Genomic DNA, 11,220 nt, shown 5'->3' on the forward strand with positions numbered 1-11,220 from the left:
AGCTTCCCTCCCTCCAAACCCATGAATTTAGATCCCAAAACCTTTCCTCACCCAAGAGCAAGAGGCCACGACTCCATGGATGTAGCTTGCAAGCTAAGCCACACTTCTTCCTTGCATCCATGGCGATCTCCTCCCTCCACCTCTCTCCTCACAGCCCAAGCTTCGAACCAACCAAACATTCCGTCCGTCACCTACGTCGTATATATACACGGCGCATCATGCCACCCTTCTCATCTCACCTCTCACCTCTCCATCATCACCATCCATCCACAGAGCTAGCTAGCATCACTCGCAGGCCATCACGATTCCTTCCCTACGCTTCCTCATGGCCGCCACCGGCACCGCCACCAGGCAGCAGCAGCCGGCGGCGGCGGTGGTCGTGGACCCCAAGTTCGAGTGGGCGGAGAAGGCCGGCGCCTACGTGCTCCGCCTCACCCTGACCGGCTTCCGGAAGGACGACTTCCGCGTGCAGGTGGACGGCGCCGGGAGGCTCACCGTGCGCGGCACCAGGCCGGGCGCCTCCCTCCACAAGGTCTTCCAGCTGCCCGCGACCGCCTGCCTCGACGACATCGCCGGCCGCTTCGAGGCCGGCGTGCTCACGCTCACCGTGCCCAAGCGCGCCGGTGCAGCCCCACCGACGAGCACCGAGGAAGTCAAGAAGGGTAAAACCGGTGGTGCGGCCAAGGAGGAGAACGCCGAGCCGACGCCTCCCGCAGAGGTCGACGCCGCCAAGAGCATGCCCGCCGCCAAGCCGACGCCAGCCGCAGAGGTCGATGGCGCCAAGAAGATGACCGGGGAGGAGGGTGCTGCTGCTGCCAAGCTGACGCCACAAGCAGAGGTCGATGGCACCAGCAAGAAGATGTCCAAGGAGGAGGGTGCCGCCAAGCCGCCGCCGCCGCCGCCAACCTCGCACCGGCTGCCATCCAAGGACGGCGGGGCTGGAAAGAAGGAGACCAAGGGCGCCAAGCAGCCGGCTACCAGGGACGACGGCGGCGAGAAGAAGGAAGCCGTCGTTGGCACTGAGCCCAAGGAGAGCACGCTTGGTAAGACGACACGTCAGGTTGCGGAGTATGTTCACCGCATGGAGGAGGAGAGCAGACGCAAGCAAATTGAGCATAAGCCGGCGCCGGCGGCGAAGAAGGAAGAAGAAGTGAAGCCCAAGGCACCCCAGCCAGCAGCAGCCGCGCCGACACCGGACAACCCCGCGCCGAAGGCAGAGGTTGCCAACGGCGAGAAGGCCAAGGCGGCGGTTGACCCGGAGACGACGAGGCGGCGCGGCGAGGAGGAGAGGGCCAAGGCTGCTGCCGCGGCGACGGCCATGGAAGCAAAAGCGGAGCAGGCGAAGAAGGCGGTGGCGTCGACATGCACGGCCTGGAAGGAGCGCATCGCCGGGGAGCTCAAGGGGCTGGCGGACATGAAGTGGGCGGACAACGCGGTGGAGACGGCGAGGAAGAACAAGGAGGTGGTCGCCGTCGGCGTCGCCGCCTTCTCCATCGGCTTCCTCGTCGCCCATAAGCTCTTCAGGAAGTGAGCAGCACTAGCTGCATCTGTAGCATACACGGACAGTGGGTAAATATGTATTGAACACAAGGAACATGTAAAGATATGTGTGCAAGTAAAGTGTGTACATAGAGACAACCAACAAGCTGGCTGAAGATTCATGTGCAACATACATCTTCAGTTTGTTCTAGGGAAGTAACCTTATGTGTGGAGGAAAACTCAAAACGGTGCCCGGGCTCATCTGCTCCCTCTCAGCAAAAAATTAAAAAAAAATACTAGAAAAATTCAAAAAATTCCAATTTTTTTTGTGGTGGTAGATAATTTGACGCGTGAGGTGCGCCCCAAAATTCAACTCATTTGGACATCTAAGCAGCTCTCGGCAAAAAAGACAAATCGGGTCAAAACAGTGCGTGAACAGTAAACATTTTTACAGACCCTGATTTTGTCTTTTTTGCCGAGAGCTGCTCAGATGCTCAAATGAGCTGATTTTTGGGGCGCACCTCACGCGTCAAATTATCTACCACCACAAAAAAAATTGGAATTTTTTGAATTTTTCTAGTATTTTTTTTTTGAATTTTTTTCTAAGCGTGGGTGCAGATGAGCCCGGGTGCAGATTAGCCGCACTCTATGTGTGGAGGCTTATGTGGTTCTTTTATTCACGGTAAATAGTGTGTTCCTCGTGGTCATGAATGGCTTCTCCAGCCAAGCACTAAGTTTTCAGAAGTTACATCATTTCTAAAAATTTAGTTCATTTTTTTGTTGAACTAAGCAGCGTTGGAGGATATCTAAAGCTTCCAAATTTGCATCCTACTTTTTCTATGGAACGAAAACATTACAACTGTTACATGTTGTCATTTGCAAGACAATTCAATTAAGCTTTCTAGTGAATATTTTCAAAAGCTACACGCACTGACAAATATAACTTTCCTGTATACATCCGCAGCATATGGATGATATGATAATTTCACACAATTCAATTAAGTTTCCAACTGCTAGATCCCAAAAGGTACCAAATGCTAGTCTGAATCCAGAAAATGTGACGGTCTGAACCTTAAGATTGTTTTCAAACTTCCATGTGAATTTTTGTTGTCCGGCACACATTTATTATATGTTCACCATAACCGAAGTAACAGTCACCGAAAGAGCTGAGGAACTAGTTATCACCATAAGGTGACATGCTTACTGCAAGCCTGGTACTACAACAAATGTTTACAACAACAAGAACGAGAGGCAACTAGAAGATCACTCGACAATGTCCGACACATCTCAGAGTTGGTCTTGAGGGTTTTTTCTTGAACAGCCATACTCTTGTCGAAAGCCACCTTCGACCTGAAACATTGGAAACGAATGATATCAAGCATGCAAAACCCAGGTACACCGTAATCTGCTAATATGAAATATGGTTTACTGTCTGTAGTCTGTATCTAATCTGCTATTCGATAATTATGTATCACCCAGGTACACCATGTAAATGACAGTCATTATGGATATTGTTAGTGTAAATCACTCACAAGTAGATGGCCTAATTGACGGTTTTTCTTATTTATGCAAATCCATTAATGCTCTAATTAACGCCTCTCTTATATTTATGCAAAACCCTTAATGTACACCTGCAAAGACATCTCAGGGACACAAATATCGCATCGACTACACATGTTGTTTTCCAGAGAATGTGAAAGCTATTTAAAAAAAGAATATCCAGAACATTCATGCTTACCATACTGCAAACCAAAGCTTCTGACTGATCCAACATAAATCATTCATGGTCTGGATTGCCTTTTAGCTTAAGCTCAACTTCTAGCTCCTTGTGCTTTAGCTGAAGTTCCAAACGCTTGTTCTCGAGCATCATTTCTTCATTCTCCGATTCCATCCTTTCAATTTCCCTGTCCTTCTTCCTCTTGAATCTCTCCCACTTTAGACGTTGCTCTGTTACTTCCAGTTCCTGTGCTTCAATCTGCAACTGACGTTTCCGAAGCTCTATTGCTTGGGAAGCCAGTTCCTTGCGCACAACAGACAGGTTGGTTCCATCCGGAAAAACTTTGTTGATATCCAATGCGATGCCATGGGGATCCAAACTCCCACTGCCATCATTCGAGCTTGAGGTGAGAAAACCTACATCACCATGATCCAATGCATGACACATCCTTTTATTCATGGGAGGATCCCTCATACTGTGATGAACTGCTTGATGCTCTTCGTCATGATCCTCATAATCAGAATCTGCATTGTGGTCATCTTCTTCAGCATCTCCACTTGCATCCCTCCTCGGATCATGCTCCTCTTTACATCTAAGAGCAACCTGTAGTGAGTGCTGAAGTGCAGGATCTTCGGGTAAATTCACACGGTTGTTGTTATGATAGGAACACATCATCTCATAGAATAAATGCTTAGAGTTCAATATCTTCCTTGCATCTTCTTTCATCTTATCAGACAGATTATTCATGCAATCAAGGAGTGCTGGATTATCCACAACATTGCAAGCAGTACCACGACCAAGGATATCCGTAAGCCTTTTGTATCTCTTGTTGAGGTCATTGAACTTATCCTCGCACTGCTGCGGTGACACGTTGCAGCCTCTTTCACCCATAACCTTTGATATTGCTTTCCATTTGCCCTTCTTCTGCATTACTGTAATGTTCCTCCTCCCGCCGCCCAAATCCGCCCCAGGATCCTCCCCCGTGTAAGACGCTGCGGTAATCAAAAGCTTAACCATTGAACCAGTCCACTTCATCCGATGCCATGCCGAGCCTTTTTTGCCCTTGCCACTCTGGGCATCAGTAGTATCCTCGGTCATATCATGCTCCTCGTCGTCACTGATGGAGTTCTTTATAAGATGGTTGTGCTGCTGCTGCTGCTGGTGGTGATCCTTTTTTCCATGTTCTACAAACTGAAATCCGGATCCGGGGTTATCATGCTCTGTAGCCCGGTTGATAGGCATTGTGAAACTCCCTGGCATCTGAGATTGGTTGAATAGATGTTTTCCTGAGCTTGGAGGATGCATTTGCATGGAGTTACCATGTACATTCAAACTACCATAAGGAGCTCCTTGCGTCGTGTTTCCAGGAGGTAGGTTACTGCGGTCCATTATCCCAAAATAATCACCCAGGCAGTTGTACTTCTTGTCAATACCATACAAAAGGTACAGGAGGTGCCACAGGTCTTCGCTTCAATATCACAATAGCGCCCTGCATAGTAATTTGGACAAATTATCAAAAGCCCTGCACATGCATATTTGCACATCTGTATACTTCTCAATGTTGCCACAACTAAATAGCTAACTGACTAGCTAACTATTGCAAGAAACAAATGAAAAGGCTGCCATGTTACGCATGCCAAGGCGCTAAGAACCTACAGAACAAAAAGGTTATACAATATCATAATATAAGACGGTAGGTTTAAAACATAACCATAACATGGTCGGTCATAAGCTGCTGCGGTGAATAGAGTTTGGGGCAGACAGCCTGTACGTCTGACGCATATTCAAATATGATACCGCATACAAAAAATTAGTGTTTTAGTCAATGGCTCAGGGTTCTGGTCCAAATCAGGCTGTCAATAAACACTCAAATTTATTCAGAAAAAAAAACTCAAATTCAGTTGATGCTCAGAGCGCAATTAAATAAAAGAGTACGGTTGGACCATTCACTTTTTCCTATGCAACAAAAACAGGACAACTGCTGTCCGTTGGCATTTTCAAGAGGTGGAGCCACACACGCACTGACAAATAAACCTTTCTTTGTATACATTCACGATTAACCACATCTGGATGATACCTTCACCGTGTCCTGAGAAGTGTGATATGCTAGTCTGAACCTACAAATGTGGCAGTCTGAACCTAAAGATCGTTTACAAACTTCCATATTAAATTTTATGTCTGCCATATTCATTATGTTCATAAGCAATGGTTATCTTGAGGTTTGATTAAATAAAGGGACACCCTGGGTTAAGGGAAAACCTAGACAGGGACCGAGTTCCAGCTGCAAACTGAGTCTGGTTGGGCCCCGTGGATAGATGGGAAGGAAAAAACTAATCAGAGATGGATTTAGGTGCCATCTGACGGTCTATAACACTGCAATCAGGATGCTAGAGGTGATTTCTCGAGAATTAAAGTGGAGGATCGAATGCAGCATCCAATTTGTAAATATACATATAAGGTATGAACTTCAGCGTGCAAGGTAAATCCCAGCAGTCCATTAAAAAGGGATTGGAAACAAGAAAAATGTAAACATTACAATAAAAACACAGCATTTGACATGATGCTTACAGCCAAAGTAATCATACAAATGTGTAACTAGATCTCCTCTAATTATGACACATAACTTAATCTGTTTGAAGTTTGGCTCATAAGCTATGGCATACACTTTCAACAGAAAAAAAATATGAAATCGCTGAAAGAAGAGAATAACCAAGAAAACTTATACTAGCTTAATTTTGAATTGCAATATATAGGAAAACTGATGTTGAGCAACAGGGCAATAGGTTTGGCTCAGCTAGCAAAACCAAATCAGACCGTAGCATAACCATAGTTGAAGACAAGGCCATCGTAGGTGGAACCGATATTTGCGATTTTTGATGAGTGGCCAAACTAATACTCCCTCCGTCCCAAAATAAGTGTCTTGAGCTTAGTACAAATTTGTACTAGAGCTAGTACAAAGTTGAGACACTTATTTTGGGACAGAGGAGTAGTTGCCATGTGCCACTGCTTCATGTGGAAAAACTCAAATTTTTAACTATGTATGCTGTTTTTCTTTTGCAAATTTGCAATTCATGGATTTCTAACTGGTATATTATAAATATTACGTGCTTCGTATTTGGCTAGAAATTTCCTTTCCATTCTCTTTACGAAATGGAATTGCATAAGTCCCAAGGTATATGCCAAAGCTTCTCTTAAATGACAAAAAGTGAGGATAGTCTCACCAGACAAATTCAATTCATACTCAAATCACAATTAAATCCACAGTATAGGTGGACAATTCCCTTTTTCCAATGCAACAAAAACAGGACAACTGTTATCTACTGGCATTTACACTCACTGACGTTAAACCTTTCTTGTATACATTCACCACATCTGGATGATAGGTTCACTGTGTCCTCAGAAGTACGATATGCTAGTCAGAACCTACAAATGTGGCAGTCTGCAGCTAAAGATTGTTTACAAACTTTCCATGTGAATTTTAACTTGTCTGGCATGTATGTTCGTAGGCAATGGTTATCTTGCAGTTTGATAAAAAAAAAAGGGGGACATCCTGGGTCAAACGGAAACTTAGACATGAGTGAGTTACACTGCTAATTGAGTCCGGTTGGGTCATGTGCATAGATGAGACGGACAAATAAACACAGATGGATTTAGGTGCCATCCAACGGTCTATATCATTGCAATAAAGGCTGCTAGACATGATTTCTTGATAATGAAATGTGGAGGCTCAATGGGGCTTCTGATTTGCAAATATACATACAAGATATTAACTTAAGCATGCAAGGTAAATCCCAGCAGTTCATCACAAAGGGATTGTAAAGTGGGGAGAATGCAAACATTACAATAAGAACACCGTATATGTCATGATGCTTACAACCAAAGTAATTATACAGATGTAGACGTAGCTACATCTCCTCTATTTATGACACATAATCTAGACTGTTCGAAGTTTTGGCTCATAAACTGTGGCATGCTCTTTCAACAGGAGAAGATGAAATTACTGAAAGAAGAGAAGAATTGCAATATATGGGAAAACTGCTGTTTGGCAACAGGGCAATAAGTTCGGTTAAGCCAGCAAAACTACATCAAACCGTAGTATAACCACAGTGGAAGGCAAACCCAGCTGAGGTGGAGCCAATGTTCAGGATATCGGTAACTTGTAGCTGCTCGGTCGGGTGGAGTAGGGTTTAATCGGCCAGTCAGCCTATTGACTGAATTTACATGCTTAGATTTCGGTTAGAATTTTCCATTCCGTTCTCTTTGCAAAATGGGTTTGCATAAGTCCCGTATATACCAAAACTTCTGATGAGTGCCAGAAGGTCGGGATAGTCTCACAAGACAAGGGTCCCAAACAAAAATAAAAGTGATTTGATCAAGGAGGATGTTGTTTCAATTACCTTGCAGGAGATTACTTATTCGTATCACTCTTTATTAAGCACTTACTAGAAGAATTTGAACCCCCCTCACTACCCTCCCCGAGAGGCATAAATCGCACACACCCCGGCTGTCGCGCCGTCAAGCCAGGCACCCTACCCTCACCGTGCATCAGGCCAGCCGGGCACAGCGGCTCCCCCCTTTACCACCGCCCCCGGCATAGCTCCCCCCAATTCCAGCACCCCTGTAAAACCCTAGACCTACACCCGCTCTACCGTGTGCATCCTGTACTCTCTACCGCATGTCTGCTACACCTTGTATCTACTCTACTCAGCGATGGACCTGCAGCTACAGGGACATACGTCTATAAATCAAACTGGCGGAAATCAATCATGGTCGCTGGGCCTGGGCGATGTGGCGCCACAGTACAGCTGCTGCTCTTACCGTCCACGGTGACGGCCGGCTCCCTCCTCCCGCTTCCGCCCCGAGGCCTGCTCGCCGCGGAAAGCTACCACGGCAGCGGAGCCTTCGCGCCTTCTCCCCGGTCGCCGACGGCCGGCGTCCTCGAGCGCGCGGCCGGCCACTCCGCGGCGGCGGCGCGGCGGTAGATCGGCTGCGGTGGATGGTGGTGAGGGAGGGTGGGGGGGAGAACTGCGGGCGGGCGGGCGGGGATCCCGGCGCCGGCGAGGGATTGGGGATCGGCGTTGGGGTGGGGAAGAGGAAGGAGAGTGGGGCCCCCGTGTGTTTTGTTTTCTCCGTTCGGGCTGCATGTGCGACGGAATATGCGCCCGAAGCTGCATTGTTAGGCTGGGCTTGGGCTGGACATGAAGATGCGGCCCGGTTCTGCGCGTCGAGCCGGCCGGGCCGGAGATGAGACGAGCCTTCTGTTTGGGCGGCTCAATCTAGCCTGCCAGCCTCCTCAAAATATCTCAAAAAGAAAAACCCCTCCTAAAAAAGCAATTTTCAACGTGAGTGTGAGCATGTTGCTTATATAGATGAGCTTTTTAATGAAGGGTGCGACATTTATAAAGCAATTTTATTAGGACATTCTTTTTTTTTTGCGAGGGTTATTAGGACATTCTTTTTTGAACTATAAAACATTATGAATGTAGATGATCGCTACTGCCATTGCCACAAGTTCTTCTCCCCGAAGTAAGCAATGCATACAAAATACATGGATAAATGTACTCATTTAATAAAAATTAAAACTATTTGTGTAACCATACTGTATACTTTTTCTAAAAAAGATGTATTTCAATCTTTCTGTAAGGGTGTGTTTGTAAGGACCTGTGATACTTAATGTATAGCCTCATGCCTTTCCGCAAAAGAAAAAAAGAACACTTTACCGGCAAAAAAAAACTAAATTGTAGTATACTGTAGTATTTCTGTAGATAAAAATGTGCAGGTTGACACAAGAAACCTCAAGTCTTATCACTTCTTCTACAAACAAGAGTTGGCAAAATTTTGGGGTTTCCACAAATAGAGAGGGTGCTGTATAGTGCGTGTGCAAAGTTCACATCGGGGTCGATCATCTATTCCAGACAACAGACAGGTATCTTCTAAGTCTACAACCAACAGGCAGGACAGTCGCCTGAGCATATCGTCCGCGTTCTAGTCTATCTTGGTGCGGTCGGGGTCGACCATCGCCCAGCTCCAGCCGGCGCGCGCTTCCCAGACTGCCGCATCTCCTGCGCCTTGGCCAGCTGCGCCGTCAGGTCCTGGTCCACGACGAAGTATCGGTCAGCGCAAAGTCCCCCGCCCCGCGGCATTACATAAATCATGCATGGATGGACAAGACAAGGGGCTAAAAGGCGGTACCTTCGGCTTGAACGAGCCGTCCAGCGAGTGCAGGATCGTGTCGGCGAGGCCGTAGTCGATGGCCTCCTGTGCGCGGAAGTACCTTGGGCCTCTCAGGAATTCTGCGAGCTCTTCCTTAGGTTTACCGACTCCCTGGGACACGAGCTCCAGGTAGTAGTCCGTGTTTGTCTCCAGCTCTTTTGCCTTGAGGACAAAATAAATACTCAGTGCAAAGCACGACCGTGTAACATGGTCCTGAGTTAGATGCAAACATAGTGAAAGGAAGAGTTGGGGGGTTTCACCTTAATCCACATATCAATGGCGGCTCCACCGGATTTGTGGACCTTGGGTAGGTGCAGTTTAGCTGCAGTTCAGAAATGCGCATCAAGAGATATTTAAGACTACCGTGTCAGAGTCATATATCCATGTCGCCCAGGAATCCAAGAAAAGGGACATACTTATCGAATTTGGTAACACTCCTCTTTTACCCTTCATCCCCAGGGAAAGAAGCATTGCAGCCTGGCCATACGCCATGCTAAGATTGATTGTGTAAACCTTGGCTTTGCTTCGCTGTAAAATCAAAAAAAGATATGATATGAGAGTCAGACTAAACTCTTTTTGTGTATGAATAAAGATCAATGCCAATAGTCATGTTGCTTTGAAGGAAATGGAATCCTTCATCCCATGTGATTTATCGGCGGAGTCTGTGAAGGTGTACCTGCAGTCTGAGAGGTAAAAACAACCAACTTCTGTAGGTCCAGTTTCATGGCTCACTAAACACTAATAAAGTTAATTCAAGACCCCTTAGGATGAAAGGTGCAGGCAAAAGCTTAAAAATAAAAATCGAAGTAAAGAGTAGCATCTCTGATAGCAGACACAACTCCAGCCAACTGAACTTTGCTTCAATTTTTGGGAAATATGAAGGAACACAATCAAATGTGCAAAATATTCAAACTGCTATAGACTAAAAACCCCAGGAGCTAAGAAGAATAGCATGCTGCAACGGCATACACATTTGTGCAAAAACTTCTGAACAGTCATGATATTGAAAATTTGCAACATAAAGACAATAATTACTTGCCTAGTTGCAAAATATAAATATGCCCTGGGACTAATAAAAACAGGGGATCACTAATGCAAAGATAGTTCGTGGATCCAACCCAATATGCAAATATCGACACAAGATATGACGAATTATGTGTAACATTATGGGCACGATAGAAAGGTATGTCAAGTTTCCAGTTAATCTGAGTGACAAAAGACAAGGGCTTACATTAATAAAATCAGCAATTGCATAGGCATCAGTTTCAGACGCCACCAGCTCGTTATTTTCATCCTATTGCAGCACAGAGAATAGGAATGTTAATACTCGAATAATGTCAAACAGAATGGAAAATGGCATGTTAACAATTAAGTACGTACCATTGTTCCTGTGGAGTTTATATACAAGTAAATTGGCTTCGTGCGGTCATCATAGTCTAGCCACAGAAACTGAGCAGCAATAAGCTCAGTTACAGCTGGAACAATCTAGCAATAGGACAACGAAAACACAAGGTTACCATTTTGCTAGTTGAAACCTTATAAATTCAGTGTTGCACATAAGAACTAAGACAGAAGGTTGATCTCTTACTGGCATTCCAAGAAATATAATTCGGGAGTCCAACAGCAATGATGGCAGATCCGGGGCTGAGCTTCTCATTCTTCTATATCCTTTCCCTGCTCTACCCATGCTCATGCTGGGCATGCCCATACCCATGCTGTAACTTGCAGGGCCCTCATGCGTGCCTGATAAGGAGTACATACCGAATTCATCATAACTCCTCAAAGCAGCAACGCTTTCCTGCATTTATAGG

General features: G+C 45.9%; 3 protein-coding genes across 3 annotated transcripts in view; 1 reads left to right on the forward strand and 2 right to left on the reverse strand.

Moving 5' to 3' along the window:
- The first annotated feature begins 244 nt into the window (after positions 1-244).
- On the forward strand, positions 245-1,749 carry LOC123101436 (protein RESTRICTED TEV MOVEMENT 2). Its single transcript, XM_044522893.1, has one exon. It carries the CDS (start codon positions 326-328, stop codon positions 1,529-1,531), a length of 1,206 nt encoding a protein of 401 aa, XP_044378828.1. The 5' UTR covers positions 245-325; the 3' UTR covers positions 1,532-1,749.
- Positions 1,750-2,522: 773 nt separating this feature from the next.
- On the reverse strand, positions 2,523-8,234 carry LOC123149528 (stress response protein NST1). The gene is made up of 3 exons (XM_044569204.1): positions 8,015-8,234; positions 3,218-4,685; positions 2,523-2,829 (listed from the first exon to the last, which is right to left on the reverse strand). Exon 2 carries the CDS (start codon positions 4,583-4,585, stop codon positions 3,257-3,259), a length of 1,329 nt encoding a protein of 442 aa, XP_044425139.1. The 5' UTR covers positions 4,586-4,685; positions 8,015-8,234; the 3' UTR covers positions 2,523-2,829; positions 3,218-3,256.
- Positions 8,235-8,958: 724 nt separating this feature from the next.
- The window catches only part of LOC123149534 (ATP-dependent Clp protease proteolytic subunit-related protein 1, chloroplastic), a 4,052-nt gene continuing 1,790 nt past the window's right edge, over positions 8,959-11,220 (reverse strand). The window contains exons 3-9 of the mRNA XM_044569217.1: positions 10,998-11,207; positions 10,790-10,894; positions 10,641-10,703; positions 9,826-9,937; positions 9,670-9,731; positions 9,389-9,571; positions 8,959-9,288 (exon numbers count right to left, since the gene is read on the reverse strand). Coding sequence (XP_044425152.1) covers positions 9,187-9,288; positions 9,389-9,571; positions 9,670-9,731; positions 9,826-9,937; positions 10,641-10,703; positions 10,790-10,894; positions 10,998-11,207 — 837 coding nt within the window. The 3' untranslated portion in view covers positions 8,959-9,186. The remainder of the gene's footprint in view (positions 9,289-9,388; positions 9,572-9,669; positions 9,732-9,825; positions 9,938-10,640; positions 10,704-10,789; positions 10,895-10,997; positions 11,208-11,220) is intronic.

Source organism: Triticum aestivum, chromosome 1B (assembly GCF_018294505.1).
Source record: "Triticum aestivum cultivar Chinese Spring chromosome 1B, IWGSC CS RefSeq v2.1, whole genome shotgun sequence".
In the NCBI taxonomy this organism is placed as follows: domain Eukaryota; kingdom Viridiplantae; phylum Streptophyta; class Magnoliopsida; order Poales; family Poaceae; genus Triticum; species Triticum aestivum.

Excerpts from the sequence above, each read along its gene's own strand:
- LOC123101436 (XM_044522893.1), top strand. The coding sequence starts at position 326 with ATGGCCGCCACCGGCACCGCCACCAGGCAGCAGCAGCCGGCGGCGGCG.
- LOC123149528 (XM_044569204.1), bottom strand. The coding sequence starts at position 4,585 with ATGGACCGCAGTAACCTACCTCCTGGAAACACGACGCAAGGAGCTCCT.